The sequence below is a fragment of the Onychomys torridus genome, chromosome X (assembly GCF_903995425.1).
Source record: "Onychomys torridus chromosome X, mOncTor1.1, whole genome shotgun sequence".
NCBI classification, from domain to species: Eukaryota; Metazoa; Chordata; class Mammalia; order Rodentia; family Cricetidae; genus Onychomys; species Onychomys torridus.
Window position 1 is genome coordinate 115923773 of NC_050466.1, and position 22054 is coordinate 115945826.

General features: G+C 38.1%; 1 protein-coding gene across 5 annotated transcripts in view; it reads right to left on the reverse strand.

The window, feature by feature from the left end:
• Sytl4 (synaptotagmin like 4) overlaps positions 1-22054 on the reverse strand; it is a 49258-nt gene that overhangs the window by 19244 nt on the left and 7960 nt on the right. For all 5 annotated transcript variants that reach the window (XM_036174637.1, XM_036174633.1, XM_036174634.1 and 2 more), the window contains 4 exons: positions 5464-5646; positions 5036-5251; positions 4789-4898; positions 4066-4168 (listed from right to left, as the gene is read on the reverse strand). In XM_036174637.1, the coding sequence (XP_036030530.1) occupies positions 4066-4168; positions 4789-4898; positions 5036-5251; positions 5464-5573 (539 nt within the window). In that variant the 5' untranslated portion in view covers positions 5574-5646. The remainder of the gene's footprint in view (positions 1-4065; positions 4169-4788; positions 4899-5035; positions 5252-5463; positions 5647-22054) is intronic.

The window sequence follows — 22054 nt, forward strand, 5'->3', positions numbered from 1 at the left end:
TGCTGTTTTTAACTAACTGGCACAAACAAGCTGTACGTGCTTAATTACGCACACTGATGATTTCTGCCAATAGATATACATTTCAAAAGCTACTGCTACAATTTAGTTAAGGAACATATTAATCACTCTCCCAAAGTGTCTTCATGCCTCTTAGCAATCCGTCCTTTCCCTTCTAGGCCCTGGTTCCAGGCAAATGTAGATCTAGTTCTGTTGCTAAAAATTAGTTTGTCGTTTTTGAAAATTTATATAACAGAATCATATAGACTCATAAAGCAAGTTCTCTTTTTTGTTTTGTTCTGTTTGTTTGTCCTGTTTGTTTGTTTGTTTTGGAGTGTGGTCTCACTATATAGCTCTGGCTGGCCTGGAATTTGCTATGTAGACCAGGCCAGCCTTCAACTCAGTGATCCACCGGCTTTTGTCCTGTCTCCTAACGGCTGGGACCAAAGGTTTGCACCACCACACTCAGAACATAGGTACTTTTTTGTTTACTGATTTTCCCTCAATATATGTGAGTATATAATCCATTGCTTTCATGACCAGATTAGTACTCTGTGGCATAAGCAAACCAGTTTCTCCATTCACCTGTTGGTGGGCACTTGAATTGTTTCCAGCTTTTAGCTATCATGAGTGAAGTTATTGTACACATAACAGACCCTAAAGACACCACCAGAAAACTCTTCAACTGATAATCACCTTCAGCAAAGTGGCAAGATCTAAACTTAATCCACAAAAGTCACTTGTCTTTCTATACGCAAATGACAAGCGAACTGCAAAAGAAACTAGTTCCAATCACACTAGCCTAGCAATACACCTAACCAAGGATGTGAAAGACTTCCGCAATAAAAACCTCAAAACACCGAAGAAATTAACTGAGAAATATACTAGAAGACGGAAAGACCTCCCAGGTTTATCAACTGAAAAATATCAGTATGTGAAAAATCAAATTGGCTATTTTACTAAAATCAATTTACTGATTCAACAAGCACTATCAAATTTCCAGTGACATTCTTCACAGAAGTAGAAAAAAAAATCTTAAAACTCATACAAAAGCACAAGAGACCCCAGTAGCCAATCGTGAACAAAAAGAATACTGCTGAAGGTATCATCATACCTGATTTCAAGTTATATGATAGAGCCACAATAATAAAAACAACATGGTACTGTCACAAAAACAGACTCATAGGTCAATGGACTAGAATGTAGGCCAAGGCCATACAACTACTTCATTCCTAGCTTGTATGATGCCATAAGTTCAGTTCAATGCCAAATTAAAAAAAAAATTCCTTACTGTCTTAAAAAATAAATGGAACTTCTACAAATATACATACATCTTTGGATGGGCATATGCTTTGACTTCTCTTGAGTTACATATCTGTGAATGAAACATCTGAATCACACAGTAGTTGTACAGTGAACTTTCAAAAGACTAAACTTTTCCAGAGCAGCTGACCATGGCAAACACTTCTCCACAGAAGTGAATGCGAATTTCAGTTGTTTTACATCTAGCGTTTGGTATAGTCAAGCTTTTGAAATGATAACCATTCTGGTGGGCATGTGGCATCTCACTGCTTTTTTTGTTGCATCCTTCTAGTTATTGATGATGTTGAACATCATTATTTGATATCTGAATATTATTTTTAATAAAATATCTGTTCAGATCTTTTGCTCCTTTTCTATGGGATTGTCTGTATTACTGTTTATAAAGTTCTTTTTCTTTCATTTTATACTTAACATGTCCATAATATAATCTTTTAAAAACAATTAAAATGCATGAGTTTAACTCACATGGGTATGTTTGGAGATCCTTGTAGTTCACATGCCAAAATTATCAATGACTATTAACAATGATTGGGCAAAGAAAAGGAGGTTCCTGGAGAACTTCACTATCATGTTTCTGTATCCTTCTTTTCAACCTCTGGTTTTACTATATAGTTCACAGAGCCCTCCAGCTTCTGGGCCTCCTACAGCAGCCACCCAGCTCTATACTGTTTTGTTTTGTTTTGTTTTGTTTTGTTTTGTTTTTTGCAATCATAAAAAGTGCAATAAAATCTTTTCTCTTTGGTTGAGGTAAAATTTTTCTTAAATTCTTTACAACACATATGACTAAAATACCCCAGCAACAAACAAATGGGGTAAAGTGTAAGTCCGCAAATCAAAAAGCACACACACAATAGTTAAGAAAATAGATTTGGAGGGCCTGAGGAGGGGGGGGTCAGCGAGTAAGAACGCAAGCATGAGGACATGCTATCCATAAGTATATACAATTTTTTTGTATCAGTTAAAAATTTTAAATCTTGGGTTGGCAATTTAGCTCTGCGGTAGAACACTTGCCTAGCAAGCACAAGGCTCTGAGTTTGCTCCTTAGCTCCAAAACAAAGTTTAAAAATCTCTTTTTAAGTGAGCAAATAGATGTTCTAGTTTTTTAACCCCAAAATGAAATTTGATAATCTTTTTAAAAATAAATTAATTTTAAAAACTATCCATGTGATGTATAATGATATTTCACTCAAAGAGGTAGTACATATATGATGGTGGGCCCACAAATTTACATGATATAATAATGTCACAGCTATCTTAGTTTGCATAAATATACTTTGTTCTTATTGCACAGGCATAATGTAGACTTGATAAAGTGCATGAGCTCAAATACAAGATGATAAACAACAAAAACAATAAAAAACAATGAAGAAAAACAAAATTAAAATCTCAGCAAGATAATTTCTTCAGACCATTAAATTAATGTCAGAAAGTGGAGAGGAAGAGACATGGAGGGGGCAGGGAGAAAGAAAAATAATGTCCCAAATTCAAATAGCATGGAGGAAAAGAATAAGTTGGGGTCTCTAGGGTAAATTGCTTCCATCTTCCTCTTTTGCTTTTGTATCATACAGTTTTTTTTTAATTATACAAACAGAGGATAAATGAAATCCAGTATCCTTGAGGTGGTGCCCTTAACTAACAAAACAGGAAAAAATATTTAAGGACATGGTACAGAAAGAATTCCAATTATGAAGAAAAATGTCATCAAGAAAAAAACAGTTTAGAATAATCATCATTGACTTATATTCTCCAGTTACTAACACTCAAGAAAAAAAACATTTTCCCCAGTAAATCTGATTATATCCACAGAAGTTCTCATATCCATACATACCCATGTGTATTTGTGCATGCACACACACAAAGTTGCCTACAAGGGTAAAAATGTCAAGGTGGCCTTTTTCAGAGTTAGATTCAATGGCAGAAGACAACAGAACACCATCTACAATAGTCTGAGAGAAAGAAACCCTGACTCAAGCCTGTAAAGTTCACCTAAGATGCTATTCAAGTGCAAAGGTAGTTGGCAGGTATTCTGAAAATGAAAGAATGCAATAAACATCACAAACCCTTCTTGAAGGAAGTTCCCAATGATGAAATCTAGACAACCAAGAAATAAAGCCAAAGTAAAGAATTCAGGAGTAGAGAAGTCACGGTGCGAGGCCAGATTGCGAGCAAACAATCCTTATAAATATGAAACTAAAACTAAACCGGTTTTAAAAGTCTGTTGATTTACGGTTGTATAACAGGAAGAAAATATCACAAAGCCTGAAAAACTTTAAAGAAAAGAAAAGATTAGGAAGGCATAGGAGAAAGTTGATGTGGGACTTGAGAGATGAAGCCAGCGACTCCACAGTTAAGGATGCAGAGGACTCAATTCAGTTCCCAGCACCCTTTGTCGGGTGGCTCAAAACTGCTGAGGATTCCAACTCCAGGCTATCTAACATCCTTCTGGCCTTTGGAAGCACCTGCACACATGTGCACATACCTGCAGATAGACACACAACTTTTTAAGTAAATAAATCTTGGTTAAGAGTTAACAGCTTTCTTTTTCACAGCACAGTGCAGTGTAAGAACAAAGTAAATTTGCCAAGATGTTGATATTTACATGGGGCTAAGGGGATCAGGATTGATTTTTTTCTCCTTATTTGCTTTTATCTGTACTTTCCCATTTCCCTCTAATAATGCCTATTATTTTAGGAAATGACTTAAGGTAATAGAAGGATTGAACACTAATAATTCCTTGGCTCTTACCTGGGTTCCTTCTGTTGTTCCTGAATGATCTTTCTTCCTGGCCAGATATCACCCATCTGCGTCTGCTGAAGGAGGGCCTGCCCCACTGTCTCTCTTTTACTTGCTTCAAAACAAAAGCATAGTAGGCCAGTAGTGACCAGGGCAAGGAAAGAAACAACTTTTAAAGCATCTCCCCTAAAGTACACACTTGCTGATGGAATGGATACATTCTTTTACATTCCTACCAAATGGCTGAGGCCCTCGAGGTAAATTGCCAGTGGCCAGGATGCAGCTGGATTCTACACAAGCCTACCTATCTGCTGTGTATGCTGTGAATGTGTTATTCTGATTGGTTAATAAATAAAGTGCTGACTGGCCCGTAGCCAGGCAGGAAGTATAGGTGGGACAAAGAGAGAAAAATTCTGGGAAGTGGGAGGCTGAGTCAGGAGACACTGCCAGCCAATGGCAGGAGAAACAAGATGTAAGATACTGGTAAGCCACGAGCCACGTGGCAAGATATAGATTTATAGAAATGGGTTAATTTAAGATGTAAGAGCTAGTCAATAGTCAGCCTGAGCTAATGGCAAAGTAATTTTAACTAATATGAGCTTCTGGGTGATTATTTTATAAGTGGGCTGCCGAACTGTGGGGGCGAGCAGGTCAGCAAAAATCTCCAGCTACACCTATCCCTGAAGCTAGCTACAACTATCCCTTCAGGGAACAGCTTCTAGGCCGGTTCAATACCTGCAGGCTTCCTGCGCAGCGACATCCTGATTATCTCACTGCCTGTTCGGTATGCAAAGCGGTTTACTTTCTGGTCATAAAACCAATCTCCAGTTGCTTTCTTCAGCTCTCTGGGAGAAAAGAAAAAAATAAAAGTCAGATGTATAAATAATGACTTTTGCCATACAACTAACAATGTTGACAACAAAAATTCACACTACAGCCTGACTCATCTCCCCTCTTTACTATGCTGTTAAGTAACACTCACATTTCCTTGGCGCACACCTTGCACTTCCAGGAACCATTATTTTCCAGAACGCGGCATTCTCGACACACTAAATGATTGCAACCCACACAGGTGTTGCTCTTGGAAATCAAACGGCCCAGGCCCTCCTGGCACCGGGCACAGGTTCGATCACTGTAGTGTTGGCTGCCCCTTTTGGCACCTTTCCGTTTTATCTCCAGTAGCTCATTCTTCAGTCGCCTGCCAAGACCCAAAAACAGAGGCACAAGTGGGTTCAGGATCTTAACAAGTTGAGATTATGGCAGCAAGGCTACTGGGTTGTGTAGAAGGAACAGACTCGGAGCCCAACTTGACCCACTGAGCTGTAAAATCATATCCCTAATGCCGAATGGAAAATCTTGGGTATTCTTGATTGGAAGCCTGGAAGTACATACTGTTTCTGGGACTCTCACCTAATCCTTTTCTCATCTGCTTTTCTGAGTTCCTCATCTCTCTGCAGAACACCAAGGATCAAATCCCTTTCCATATCAGACAGAAAAGAGAGGTCTAGTATCTCTGACATGATGTATTTCTACTCTTTATCTTCTACTCTTCTTTCTTTGAAGCAACCGGGCAAGTAGAGTGAGTAGAGTTGTCTGAAATAAAAGAACAATTAATTACACAAAGATGAAGTCCAGATTAAGTCCAGAATAACTGCATAGCCCTAGAACCTTCCCCAGGACACCTCCTCCTCCAGTCAAGCTAAAGAGACAAAGTAAGAGACTCTGATCTATTCGCTGTTTCCAACTTTCACATTTGAACCATTTCCTATGATGATTTCTTTTGAGAAACTACTCATGACTCTGGGAAACTGCTGGGTCATTCAGAATAAGAATCTTAGGAAAGATCATAGAACCAGCTGAGTCAAACTCTCCCTCCACAAAGTAGGTCCTTGACATCCAACTTTATTATTCTGTTTTCTCAAGTCCCAATTCTATTAACCCAATGCAGGGGTCTCTGCATTGAAGGGGACTAACAGTTTAGGCTCAGTTCTTCATTCCTGACTAGTTCCTGTATTCCTGGAATTTAGTCAACTTCCTGATAATGCTTCAAAAGATTCTACCATCCCCGCTACCTCCCAATAACTTCCACTGGCCCTGTACTTGAGAGCAGCTTCTCCCATTTCATGAATTTTTGTTGAGCACCACTCTAAGAAGTATTTTGCAAAGCATTTGGAGATACAGAAATGAGTAAACCATGGTCCCTGCTCTCTTCTGGCCTCCATGGCATGGCAAACACACGGTACACAGATATACGAGCAGGCAAAACACCCATAATTTCAGAAATTTGCACACATGAACATAGTACTTTGTGCTACACGCTATCAAGGAATTGCAAATTAAATCTATGAAAATTTACAGATGTATCCAATTCTGTCTTTGGAAGCTGCAGAGTTGGTGAGGTGAGGTTAGCTGTTGGCTTTCTGTATTTCCCTGATCTCTCTAAGGCTTTAATCCAAATTTCTGGCTCCATATTTTTTATTTAATAAGACCATTTAGAAATTCGTCTACACATGGACAGGAGAGGGAGAAATAGAAATAGACAAAGAAAGAAAACACTATTTACATACGAGGGTTTTTACAGAGGAAGCAGATCTTGCCTTATTAAAATGAGTGTTTTAAGGTGTGTGTGTGTGTGTGTGTGTGTGTGTGTGTGTGTGTGTGTGTGTACCATGTGTATGCAGGTGCAATGGTATACCAGAAGAGAGCATCAGATCTCATGGAGGTGGAGTTACAGGCAGTTGTGAGCCACTCCAAATGGGTGCTGAGAACACAACTAGAATCCTCTGGAAGAGTAACATGCATTTGTATCCACTGAACCATCTTTCTAGCCCTATGAGTACTTTGGCTGATAAAGGAAAATGGAGGGAAAGATGGGTTGGAGCCAACTTATATGCCACTTAAGCATTCTTAACAATGAAGAAGTTTATAAATCACCATACACACAATAGAAATCCATCAAGCATCTTTGGTAATGCTTTTTTATGTTAGAACATCATATGATTACAGCTGGAGATGTAGCTCAATTGACAGAGTGCTTTCCTAGCATGCATGAAGCCGTGAGTTCAAGCCCCAGCATCTTATCAACAAAGTTTGGTGGCTCACATTGGCAGCCCCAGCACTCAGGAAGCACAGACAGAAAGATCAGAAAGTTCAGGGCATCCTTTGCTACATAGCAAGTTTGAGGCCAGCCTAGTTTACATGAGAGCCTGTTTCAAAAAATTAAAAGCAAAAATAATTATTAAACATATAAACAAGTTGAACAATATAAGAAACTTAACTTATATGGCATATAAAGAACTATATATCCAATTGGAGATATACTTCTCAAGCACACTTGGAATATTTACCCCAAGAGCTAATCATGTACTAGACTATAATATAAGTCTCAGTAAATTAAAAAATGTATTTTCGGGGCTGGAGAGATGGCTCAGAGGTTAAGAGCACTGACTGCTCTTCCAAGAGTCCTGAGTTCAACCATCTGTAATGAGATCTGGTGCCCTCTTCTGTGTACAGAATAAATAAATAAATAAATAAATAAATAAATAAATAAATAAATAAATAAATAAATCTTTTTAAAAAATGTATTTTCATACAAACCACAATCTTTGACTTCAAGAAAGTTAAATAGGTTAATTTTAAAAGATATCTCTAATCTCAATACTGTCTGAAAATTTACCAGACACCTCTAATTAACTCGTAGGTAAAAGAAGAACTCATAATGGACTAAATTCATCTTTAGTATCTTAGCAAATAAACATGCCTTTTGCCTCACCCCCATGACTGTTTGCATACTATGGGATAGAATATTCTCTAGGAATTCAAAAGGGAATGTATGGAATAAAAGGTAATGCTTTCCTGTGCAATTAATTAAATGATATCATTTTAGGGCAAATGATAACATCACATTCTGAAAACCAGAATTATGAAGATTAATAGAGGCACAGACACAGTTGAAGCCAGAATGGCAGACAAACACAAAGTTACAGAAAAAGCCATGGCCATTCAGACACTCTCAATTTATGGACACTAGAACTTAAGAACAGTGAAGCCAGAGTCTTAGAACTTCCAGTCAGTCATCAATGTATAATCAAAAGTGGCTAAGGTCACTTGTCAAAACTTGAGCTCTGGTGGACAATTTGTTCGTTCTGTGTGGTCATGTAGTGTCAAATTTCACTGAAATAGCATTTGGGTAGGGCCTGGACCCAGAACAAGGTATTCTAGAATAGGTAGCTTCTTTAGTTAGCAATTACATTCATTTATTGCTAAAGGTGAGGATAATATTCCATGCAAATACCAAAGCAAGGGGAGAAACTGTCAACTTATCCACCAGAACAGAAAGTTGACTTATGTCTCAATTTATAATAGTTCTAGCAGAAAAAAAAACAGAAAATATATAGGCAAATTAAACAATAAATTTGATTTAGTGAGCATATTTAGAATTTACATAATCTGAACCCTGGTTTCTTAACTTCTTAAATTCTAAAGATAGCTTTTGAAAGGAAAAAAGAAAGCATGAATAATGGAGATAGTGGCATCAGACAGTGGTGGATGCAAAATCTGGCTCTATTTATTAGCTAGATGGCCTTTGGAAATACCCAAGAAAGTCATGCAGATATATGTACTCTTCAATAGCACTTAGATTAAAAATCACTATTGGTGTTCAGAAAATGAAAAGTGATGCAAATTAGAAACACTTTTTTCAGGAGAAAGAAAATACAATAGATTTTATTCTGTGTTACATTTGTTGAACACACAAATACCTCCCCCCTCTCTCTCTCAAACATGGAGGCTATTTATAAATGTGAATTCAGTAATATTTGTGTTCAAACTAGAAACTTCTGCCAGATATGACCTCCTTAAAAGAAATTCTTGAATATGGATTCACACAGCCAGAAGCTTAGAACAATACCTGACATACAGTATGATTTCAATGAATCAATGATTTCAGTGATTATCTTCACTCAGAGATCTATTTCTTTTTATGTGTTTAGATTTGCATCCACAAAAATTGAAAAGTGGTAATGGAGGTAAGAGAGGAAAAAACAGTTCTTTTCCTGATGCAGTGTGGGTGCTGGTCTTAAACACTTGGACTGTGCAGCCAAACTGAATGTGAATCTCAACTCTACAATTCACTATGTGACTTTGCGTAAATTGCTAAACCTCACCATTGTCTTCTTTATTTGTAAAAATGTGTTTATACATCTGTAACTGAATTCACACACCTGAGCTTGTTTTGTAAAGGTTAAGTTAGTTTTAAAACATATAACATGCTTAAAGTTCTGTGAACACACAGATGCTGTGCAGTAGCTTTTTAAAAAAGCCTCACTCCTTATAGGGCACTGCTGTACCACTGAGCTACCCTAGCACATGTCATCACTTTATATATGTTAATTCATACATTCAGATTCTACCATATCTTGGAAAAATGGTCGCTTTATTTTAAAGAATATGGGCTGATCATGAATGAAACTCTAGCTAGACAGTATGTGATGTTTTCAGCCTTTTTTAAATAAGAAATTACACTGACAGACTTACATACAACAAAAGGATTTTGAAAACCTGACTCATGCTCAAGGGCTAAAAGTTTTAAGTGATATTAAATATTTTTCTAAACTTACAAATGCTAATTACATTATGTTTTTACATGTCAACTCTAATGGATTAACAGTCATTTCCCATCAAAGGATAATGAACAATTTTGGTAAAAAATTATCTTACTCCACATAAAGGATGGAACTAGATTTGTTCAAAGGATGTTAGTTTATCTATGAAGCCCTACATTAAACTACTCTTGCTAAGTCAATGTGTGTATGGTATACACATACACTGCTTTTGTAACTTTCTTTTTATTTATTCTTTGTGTCTTTCACATCATACATCTCCATCCCATTAATCTACCGTCCCTTCTTATCGGCCCTCTGCCCTTGCAACTCCCCTCACAAATAAAATATAATAAAATGTAAGAGAAAATAAAAAAGAGGAAAAAGAAAATTCTCATCATGAAATCTGTAGTGTGACACAGTGAGTCACACAGTATATATACCCCGTAGTCCATATATCTTTACTTTCCAGTGTTCATTGCAAAGAGTCATTGGTCTGGTTCAAGGCCCCTGGCTTCTGCTACACTATTGATACAGGGCCCTCACTGGGACTTCTCTTGGATAACCTCTTGTTACCCTGTGTCATGGAGATCCTGTAGCTTTGGATCTGTAGGACCTGCCCCTTCATAGGTTCCAGCAGATCACAGATGGGGTGGATATTGGGGTGGGCCAACTCATAATTGCAGGTTGGTCAGCCTACCAGGTCTCCCTGATCCTCACCACCAGGGCAAGTTCTCCAGCATTTACCTGGCTAATTCACCTTATGCAGCAAGGAGCAAGGGTGGACCAGCTCTCCTGTTTTCATGCCCTCAGGGCCAGCCCACTCATACCTACAGCACCAGGGCCAGCTCTACTACAGATACTGGTTTGTTATGAGAGATTTATATTACTGCATGCCAGATTCTATATGCATTTGAACATAGTTATTTAGAGGTGATTTGGTTATGTCAAACAAGTAATGTGATAATGCCTACATGTTTGAAAGATGACAACTGAACTGAGCTACAAGTTGGGCATAATCATTGACAGTTACCAAAGGTCACATCTACTGACATTCAAGATGAAGTAACAAAGAATGTATCTTCTTTGCCTGAAAGAATGATACATTGGCAAAATACATGTAACAATGGTCTTTCCTGTCCTGTGAACATGAGGCAATGTGTGGCTGTGATCTCTATGAGATGACCAATATGTGGGGTGAGACTTTTCATTTTTCTAGCTTACTGTCTTGAGAAAGTTTTCCAGCAAAAGTAGAGAGAGGGAAATGAGAGAAAGCCTGCTAAGCTTCCCAGATTGAGAAAGCCTGAGGTGACCAGAGTTCTCGAGACAGAGTCTGTGGTAGAACAGCATAAAAAAAACCCTTCAAGTGCCTACACAAGGCCTCCTTCAAACATCTAGCAAAGGACCAACCAATCCAAGGCATCCCTGTGATGAAATTACTCTATGTCAGGGAGGGGAGTGGTCTACCTGAAATGATTCAAAAGCACTGTGTCTATCATTCAGGTAAGACCAGAAACAGTGTCTGTTTCCACAGCCAGACTGTAAAACCTCATGATTCATAGACGACTGGCTCCAGAACTAAGTCTTATTACCTCAGTAGTGGGCAACAAATAGGTCTACATTATGAATTGCTCTGATCCTGACTACCAAATCTAACCAGAAAAACCTGAAAGGATCAATCCATTTCCAAGTGATGTAAGTGCTTCCAAACACCTTCAGTGAATCTCAAAACAGAGCTCAAGAATGTTTATGATACAAAAATATACAACACCTAATAAAGTAAAATTCATCCATATCCAGTACCCATTAAAAGTTAACAGGCCTTGACAAAAATCAGGAAAATTCAATGCATAATATGGAACAAGATCAACTGAAAATGTTCAACAAATTCCAATATTGGACTTAACAAAGACATTAAGAATGGTTACTATGGCTGCATTTCATGTGTTTGAAAACTCAAGTAGGAATATGGAAGCTGTAAAATAAAAGACTGCAGTCAAACCTAGAAATATAAAACTACATACACAACATGACATCAACAACAGATTAAACATTGTAGTTGAAAGATAATAAGTATGAAACCATGATAATATAGAAAATGATGCACAGTAAGAAAAAAATTATGAAAGAAAAGCAATGTAATGAGTTGCAGGACAACTCCAAACTGGTATACTCCAACAAGAGTAATGAATGGGAGTGGGAACACCAAAAAAATCAGAAAATAATGAACTAAATTTGAAAAATACTGTCAAGTTTACAGATACAAGAAGCTCAATGAACTTCAAGAATAATATACAAACAACGTCATGGAATGGAGCATACCACAGTCAAAGCACTTAAAACAAGAAATAAGAAAAGTTAGAGTAGGGGACAAAGGTACATTGCACACTGATACACAGAGATAATGATGAAAGCACATTAATTATTGAAAATAACCATGAAAACAGTGGAACAACATCTCTAAGCTACTAAAAGGAAAAATACAATCTATTTAAAATCTACATCACCAGAAATATTATTCAAACACAGGTGAGTGACTAGAAGAATGGCCCGGTGGTAAGAGAGCTTACTGTTCTTACAGAGGACTGAATTTTAATTCCCACCACCCATGTTAGTGGATCACACCTGTGTGGAATGCCAGCTCCGGGGGATCCAATGCCTTCAGCATCTTCAAGCACCCTCACTCATGAGCACATACCCTACTTAAACCCACACATAATTAAAAATAAAATCAATCATTTAAAATGGGGGTGAAATGCAAACCTTTTTCATGCTTGAAAAAGTTGAAAGAACGAGGGGTTGGAGAGACTGTTCAGTGGTTAAGAGCACCAGCTGATGACCTTCTAGAATGCTAGGTTAGATTCTCAGCACCCGTATGTCGGCTCATACTATCCGTAATTACAAACTCTCTTCTGGCCTCCATGGCATGGCAAACACATGGTACACAGATATACGTGCAGGCAAAATACCCATACACATGAAAAATAAAAATGATTTTTTAAAAAAAGGTCAGTAAGCAAAATTTACAACAGAGTAGAAAAGAACATTTTGTATGTCACTCAATTTTGTGCCTCTATGACAAAGTACCACAGACTGGATAATTTTATAAAGAAAGATATATTTGGCTGTCTCTGGAGCTAGGAACTTTAACATCAATGTATAATATCTAGTCTTTTTTAATTTAGTGGCTTAAAATATTATTTCATTTCATTAATTATTTTATTTATTTTATTTTTGTGGTGATAAGGGACCACACATACTGAGCCATACCCTAACCCTTGTGAACACAATTTAATGAGGTAATTTTAAGTATCTAATTATTCAAGATGATGAGCTTCATTATATTTTCAGACATGTATGTGTTGGCCAGTTTTCTGCCAATTTGACAGAAGTAATTTCAATTGAGAAAATGTCCCCCCAGTAGAATGGCCTGTGGGCAAGTAAGCCTGTGCATTTTCTTGACTGATGGTTGATGTGAGAGGACCTAACTCACTGTGGATGGTGCCATCCCTGGGCTGGTGGTCCTAGGTTCTATATAAAGCAGACTGAGCAAGCTATGAGTAAAAAGACAGTAAGGAGCACTCTTCCATGGCCTCTGCATCAGGTCATGCCTCCAGGTTCCTGCCTTGAGTTCCTGCCCTGACTTCGCTTCATGGTGGACAATACACTATAAGATAAAATAAACCTTTTCCTCCTCAACTTGCTTTGGGTCACAGCAATAAAAAGAAAACGAGAACAGTGTAGATAATGTATTGTGCTTATATTCACTGCACACTGCCCTCTTTTACCCCCTCCCCACATACACACGGATAACCTTCCTTATATACTCCCCTTATATACTTACATGTTTTTAAATACAGATTCTGGATATTGAAAATGCAGCTTTGCCTTTTTGAATTTGACTTATGTCACTTCACACATCTTAGAAGGTCCTCTTTGTTCCATCATCCACGACAGAGGGTTTAGAATGGCAACAAAGTACATGCACACATAGAAAGAAGGTGGGTATGGAAAGAGAGATCTCAACTACCGCTTTAACAAACCCACTTCCACAATAATGTTGTAAGTCCATTCCTAAGGGTGGAGAGCTCATAATCAAAACATCGCCCACTCATCCCCACATCCCAACACTGTTACATGGAGGAGATTAAGTTTCCAACATTTGACTGGTGGAGAACACTTGAAGGTTTTTTCAAATAGAGAACAATATGAACTAGATTTTAAATATCCATTATATAATTTTACAGCCTCTACCACATCTGTGCAATTTGTATGAACTATAATTCCACCATTTCCCCTCCCTCTTCTTCCTCCAACCCCTCCCATGTTCCTCTAAAAAAAGACTTTCAAGAAGTTTTTCACAATTTGTTAAAAAATACAAATTACACCATCATCAGAACTTGAAAGGCAAAATCATAGCAAAACATTTGAACAATGAATACATGGAACTATGAGCATTGTTATTTAGTTATGGCATCCCACAAGGCATTTCTTTCACTTTTGGATACATGTATTTTGTGAAAAATCAAATAGAAAATGAACACTGGTTAGAATCAGATTTTTAAGAAGCCATATCATAAATGAAATTTTTGTTTAAAATCACTGCTCTTGGAGCTGGTGAGATGGCTCACTGGGTAAAGGCTCTCACCACACCAGCCTGATGACCTGAGTTCAATCCCCAGAGCCCGTGCAAAAAGCCAAATACTGTGGTACATAGCTGTAATTCCAATGGCAAAATGGTAGGCAAAGACCAGGGAACTGCCCAGCTCACAGACCCAGCTAGCCTAGAGTAAGAAGTGTGTAGCACAGACAAAACACACACAAAAAGGGATAAGTAGATGGAGAGAACCAATGCCCAAAGGTTGCCCTCTGACCCCTCCACACATGCTGTCGTGCTTGCATAGCCACACTCACATAGACTCTCTCTCTCTCTCTCTCTCTCTCTCTCTCTCTCTCTCTCTCTCTCTCTCACACACACACACACACACACACACACATCATCATCATCATAATCATCATCATCATCATCATAATATGGTAAAAGCATTTAGTATCACTGCTCTCACCAAAATGAGTACAAACATTTTACTTTTAATAAATGTTAAAGCCTTTACAGTATTTATCATTCATCCTTCCTTATTTCTAGTATTCCATGTGCTTCATAATATGCCATCTGTACAGTACTAAGTAAATGTACCTATTTTACAGGTTAAAAACTGAAATAATAAGGGCAAGTAATCAAAAAATTTGAAAAGCTGCCTACAGGAGAATAGAGGGAAAGCACTCTTACAAACTACCTACCCTCTGTTTTCTGAATCTGCTTGTAGACAGACATGCAAGGTAACGTTAACTAGGAAACAGGAAATCATTCTGATGACTACAATGCAGTTGTCCTGGTTCAGATAGGGCAGCACAGAAATCTGTCTTAAGAAAGCAGTCTTAAAGCACATGCCAAAGTGGACTCCATTGTCTGTCACCAAGAAAATGGCAGTATTTGAAGCAGACTATGGTAAAGCACTGTCACAATTAATGCTGTTTAATGTAGAAGATTCCAAAACCTGGGGGAAGAATAGTTCTTAAGGCTTTGAAAACCCAGCACCGATGTGGGTTTACTTATTTGATAGTCTAAAGGTAAGAGAGTTGATTTTAGAGTGTGGTAAAGTGAGGGGAAAAATCCAGAGGATATGGTCAATCTCTATAATCTAAAACAAACAAACGAACAAACCCATGCCACATAGAAAAGAAAGCTTTCATGCAACACTTGCAAAACTGAAAGAAGAATCACAACTTACGATAACCTAGGCTACATAGCAAGACTGTATCTCAAAAAAATAAGGCAAGAAAAGAGGGGGAGAAGAGAGAAGGAAAGGAGAGAAGGAAGAGAAAAGGAGTAGAGAGGTGAAAAGGGGAAGGAGAAACAGGGTAATACAGAAAGGTGGCAGGGAAAAAACAAATAAGCTAGCTTCTAGGGATTCATTGCTTGCAGAAATCCTGTCTGGATCCTGCTACACACAAAGGAACTAGCTGCAACACAGTGTCCACATTGGAATATTGTGTTGGTTGTTGTATCAACTGTTCCTTTCCACTTTAGAGTGATGTCTCTCCTAGAAGTGTTTAATAAATATGCTCATGGAAATAAATATGTCTTAACTATCTAGTCTAGACTACTAAAATGTGGCATAGATTCAAATGAGAAAGTTGGTAGATTTGGCATCTCAAAGCTTTGAAGTTTTTTTGGTGAACTCCATTAACTGTCACTAGGGCAATAGCAATATCTGAAGATCAACCAAAAGCACTATCACAATTAATATCTATGAATATTCAACCCTCTTCTGCCTCCTGGATTTGTAAGTATAAATTTATCTAGCCCCACAGATTTTTCCATGAGACTTCCCTCTACTGTCCTAGTAGTCACCTCTGAATATTTTTATGGTTTCTGCTTCTTTCCCAGGCTTGGAGTTCTGAATTCTGCACTGTGTACAAAATGTTCACTGATTGGTATACCAACTATGTTCTAAGCACCATACAAGCTAACTAAGGATAAAGGAATACACATAGCTCATGCCAACAAACATCACACAGTCAGAGAAGCAGACACTTGAACAGACAATCATTCAAAAAATAAGCAAAGAAATGAATACATGATAGTGGGTACATAATGCTGTTCTTAGAGGCCATATATTTTTAAATGAAACCCCAGGGCCAAATGCAGGAGAACTTCCCAGGCATTGCTTTCCAAGGAGCCCCCACAGGTTCTCCCAAATGTTGTCATTGCTCTTGGTTGCTGAGCAGAATCAGATAAGACACTGATACTGAAGAAACTACGCACTTGAATAATTAAGCTGGAACTAAACTGGAAGCATTAATGGTGCTGGGAAGTGCTTCTGGGTGAGCAAAAATAGTCTTACCCAGTTGTGAACTCTGTGTGGTTCAATAATGACTTGCCAGGTAAGTGCAACAGTGGCAGGGCTATTTAGAGCATAACCAACCACTTTAGGTAGAGTTGAGGCCTGCTCCATGCTAAGAAATACATGCCTGTTACTGTAAACCTGATCAAAAGCCTGTAACTAGAGAGACCCCAGGCTTTAGTGAGAAATGTAATACTGACATTTTGTCAAATGTACATGTAACTAAACTGTCTCCTAAATATTTATGTTCATGTCCATTGATTAGTGCTACCCTCACCCAAGAGCAGAGACGTTTCTTTTTATAGTTGGTGATGGTTAATGCAGAGACCCATATGTTTCCAAAGTGCTGAGAAGTGAGTGTTGAGTACTCAGCCCTAAATGGGACAACTCTACCACTGCCTCTGAGGCCTGGAAAAAGGGTAGAAAGGTTGAAAGAGCCAGAGGCATGGGAAGAGTTATGAAAACTTACCTTCTGGATATGATATAATCATTGCCGTCATTTACACACAGCAGCTGTGGCTACTGCCACAAGATGTGTAAATAATAATAATAATAATAATAATAATAATAATAATAATAAATGAAAGTAAGAGGGGAAATAGTGTGGGAAAAGAAGGAGGTCAGCAGGAGTTGGAGAGGGACAACAGACTGTAATGGGGTAAATATCACAATACACTGTATACATATATAAAATTACCCATGGCTGATATGTAAAATTAAATTAAATTATAAAATAAAAATGTTTAAAAAACAAAATAAAAATTAATAAAGTCTCTAAAGTCTAAAAATTGATTACATACAGTCACGCCTGCACACATATGGTAGCATGAGAATATTAAGTTGGAGCCTCTAACTCAGCTGGGGAGAAAGGGGACAAGGCAGAGAATTAGCAGCAGGAGCACATGAACTAAATGTAAGTTTAATGGGCAGCAGCTGGTTTACCAGTAGAACGAGGGCTTTCCATCAAGAGGAAAAAGCATGGAGGCATAAAACCACAAGCTAGAACAAGCACTAGAGTGATAATGACTGACAAATTATAAAGGGAGGGTGGTAAAGGGGCAGAAGGTCTGGGGAGCTTGGCACATTATGCGCAGAAGCTTGGCTAGTTAGCTTTTGACAATACGACACGCTGAAGTGTTTCAGGTAAGGCAAGGACATTTTAGAGCACTCAAACAGTTGTGAAGACTATTGATTTGAGAAGAGTGTGACATAAATCCTGGAGAACATGACAAGAAACAAGTTCACAGAACAGAAGTAGTAGAGAGGGAAAGGAGAAAACCACAAAGGTAACGTGGAGGTAAAATCTGCAGGGCCTGAGAATGTTCTCTAACGCAGAAATAGCCTCTCCTATGAGGACTTGGAGTTCTGATGGACTAGATTTCTAATTAAGGACAATAGAGCATAGAACTGTGCTTAAAAGCACTGGATCTGAAGCCAGGCTGCCTATGTTCAATCTGTATCTTCATGACATTTTACCTCAATGAACTTTGCAAAAGTTATTTGACCTCTGAGTCTCAGTTTTCCCACTGGAAAGAATGGCAATAAGAAGTCCTTCCAGGGGCTATGAGGGTTCAAATATGCATCATGAGTAAAAGGCATAGCATAGTGTCTGGCTTGGAATAAGAACCCGATATTGTTAGCTGCTTAGTTTCAATTATTATTAACCATATGCTTTGGAAAATATATGAGCATATGGCTGTTTTGACATCTTTCTATGAAATTTGAGAAATCTAATCAGTAATCTTGCCCAGATGGAAAGTTGCCCGTACCTCTCTGCATGGATGTAGACTGGGAAGCATAAATATTAAGCAAATGTTAGTAATTAGATATGATCAGTTTTAAAGATATTTATTTATACACTGTTCCAGACAGGATTTAAAGTGACTTATGAAGATGCATAAAACATAAAAAAATATCATAAATTTTTAAAGTAGGATCAAAAAAAGAAAAACAGCAATGGAGACAAAGTAAAAGATTCAAAGCCATGGTCCTAGAGCAAAGAGCAAGTGAAGCTTCATAGTAAGTACCTGGACTCAGCTGCAGTCCAGCCTCCCACCAGCTCATCCATGGAGCACAACTTCCCCTCACACATGCCATTGGCCTTGACCTCTCTGGACCTGCTGTCAATAGTTTTATAGTGGCAAAGTTGTCTTCTGTTTTACCTTAATGGTGAGAATTTTACAACTAACTCCCAGTTCTACATGAAGGTTTAGGATCTCAAATATCTTCTCTCTAAATGGACTCTGTAAAAGGGGTTTGCATGTGCTGTGGTGGAGTGCAGTTTGAGCCCATTTTAAAATATGTACCAACTAGGGTGATGACCATGTCAAAGGTGACAGCAGCTAACACTTCTTTATTTTATTTTATATTAAGAAAAAATTTGTATTCATTTTACATACCAAAGATCCCACCTCTTCCCTCCTCTTCCCCCCCCCCCGTCTCACCATCCCAACCCACCCCCATTCCATCCTACAAAAAGATAAGGCCTCCCATGGGGAGGTACATTTCTAAATTTGGTCTGTACTGGGCACTTTTCTGAACATTTTCTACACATGGAGTCATTTAGTTCTTAGAATCATGCCATGAGGCAGGTTCTAAAATGTTGTGTACATTTTACAAGGGAGGAAAGTGAGACACAGACTGAGCAAATAACTTGCCCAAGGTTATATACCTGGAAGAGACAATCTGGTTCCAGAGTCCAAGGTCTTAGCCATTACATTGTACCATCTCTTTATAGACTAGAAATAGTGTTCTGCACAGTGATATTTGTAAAGGGGGACATTTTATGCCTGGGAACTTGAGGTAGGTTTTTAAAGTCATTACCTACTAATGGATCAATGTTCAAGAGGCCCTCAGCCTGGCTTATTTTCTCATTCCACTGAGTTCTCTACAGACAGGAAAATACCCACTCTCCCTACATCTCTTCTCATGGACAGTGGTAGCACAATGTGGGGAGCAAAAGTAACCAAGATGAAATTTCCTCCAGTACCTCTTATGATCCTATATGGGGACAATTTTCACCAAAAGCTATCTACATAGTTAACTTTCAAAATCGTCAAATACTATTCACAAGTGGTTTGAGAAAATTTCCACGTCAGATACTATATAAAATCTACAGTAAAAGGAAGCTATGTATCCCACTACACACTGCTCTTTCAGAGATGCATACATGGACATGTGGGTGTGGCCTTATTTTCATGATCTCACATTCAAAAAACCGTGCTTTTCAGGGTTTAAATCTACCACAAATCCTAGATGCAGTTCTCCATATAGGTGGTTCACAGAAATATTAAATTTCATAAAAATAAGGTTGTAGGTCAAAAATGAAACCATGGGACCAAATGCCCCACCTGGCAACAGAGCAATAGCTATTAAGAAAAACCTATTTAATTCTCTAACTTTCAAAATCTGCCCTAGAAAATTTTCCTTTCCTGTGAGCCAGGCAGACTCCATAAGGGCCTATAAGGCTGAATGGTGAAAGACTGACCAATCCACCACCTTCTATACTAAAACCCATTTCCTTAAGAGCCTAAGAGTCTTCAAAACTCAGAATGTCCAGCATGGGGGTGTACCTGGAATCCCAGCAAGCAGGAGGCCAAGGCAACAAGACTGTGAGTTTAAAGCCAGTCTGGGCTATGTAAGAAAATCCTGTCTCAAAATCCAAGAACCAGGGGTGTAGTCAGTGAAACAACATTGACTAGCCATTCACAAAGCCCTGAATTTTGTTTTTTCCAACTCACCCTATCCCTATAACCACCAAATAAAGGAATATTATAAAATTAATTCATTTACACTCATTGTTAAGTGTGTTCAGGCTGTAATTTTTCAATAAAGCTTATCACCTTGTAACTTCATTATCATCCCTACTCAATGAGCTTTGATAAGGCTGAACCCCCACAGGGAAGACCCTGTTCTTTTGCCAGGGTCACAGATGGTGGAGATTTCTAAACTGAACTCTAACTGGCATCTGTTTCTTGCAGGCCACGTCACCTAAAAAGCACCCACGCCATCCTCTGAAATGAGAAATCATGATGGCTCATGACTAATCCAGCCCATGTTCACACCTAGCTGTGATTTCATGCATTTGGCTTCTTTTTAATTTTAGGGATGCTGTGATCTAGCTATGGCCATAGAAACCTTAAACACAACCAAATAACCTGCATTTGAACTTTAACAGAGCTGCATATGTGGTAGATCATTTAAAGTGTAAATTTCTTTCAAGTAAATTGTTAATAAATACATATGTGAGTATGTGTACACAAAAGGCAGGGAAATTACAAAATATAAAATAAATGTAATATATTAACTTACTGCAAGTCTTTCTTGCCTCCTAAACTGTTTAACCATAATTACTTGACACATTACTTCAAATCCCTAGTGCAAGATTAGTACATGCATTATCAGCATCTGGTGTACTGCAGAAGCAATGCTCTAACAGTTAAAAAAACAAAGAATAAAGAGTTACAACCACTAACTTATCCAAAGTAGAGTTGTACATTTCTTTATTTTCAAAACTGACAAGATACATGAAAGTACCTTTGAAATTTCTAAAGGGGAAGAGATATGAATTCTCATAATGAAATAAGTAGAATTTAAGAAAAGTAAAGCACTCAAAATATCTAGATGTACTTTCTTTGCCACACATATGTAAATATTTGCTCTTGTATTATTATTAGTCCTAAGTAGAATTACACATAGAGGAATCTGTTTGGCAATGAAGTTATCCTCTTATTTTGCAAATGTCCAACTTCTAACTATATATAAACTCCTTTACTGGACTGTAAGCTGTATGAGAGAACAGACTTTGTAGATTATGAAGAGGGAAGAAAATGGAACTTTATTTTGTTCATCTCTGTACCTTCAGTGTCTAGAGTACTGTTTGACCTACAATATGCACTCAATCAATATTTGTTGAATGAATGAGCTGGCAACAAAAATACTACTTATCATTCAAGCACACCTAAGAGTTTATGGCCCAGAACTTCTCCACCTTTGATATCATTGACTCAATACTCCTCTCTCAATTTAACACCTTATCCTTCTATCTTGTTCCCAGCCTCACTGCAGTCCTCCACAAACCCCCTTTCATCCGGTCAGCTCCTTCCTGTCTTCACCTCCTTTCCTAGATAGTTTGGGTTCTGTTAGTGTCATCATTGACCACTAATTTCATTACAGATATCTCATTTTTAAAAAGCCTAACCCATCTGAGCTCACTTATGCACTTTTGTGCCTCCATGAGAGCTCCTGGGACCCAATGAAGAAAAGAATCACCCTGGTAGATTATTATCCACATGAATTCTTCATCACCAAGCTCACCTTAACACTGCTTGGCACCACAAATATGCTTCTCTGGACCTGGCTTGCCCTCCTTCTCCACAATACCTATTGCTCGAGTGACTCTAATGTTCAACCCAAACCTTGTCTACCTCAACTCTTGCTCCAAGGGGCTGATCTTACATCTTCTCTCATCATAGAGAAATATAAATGCCAACA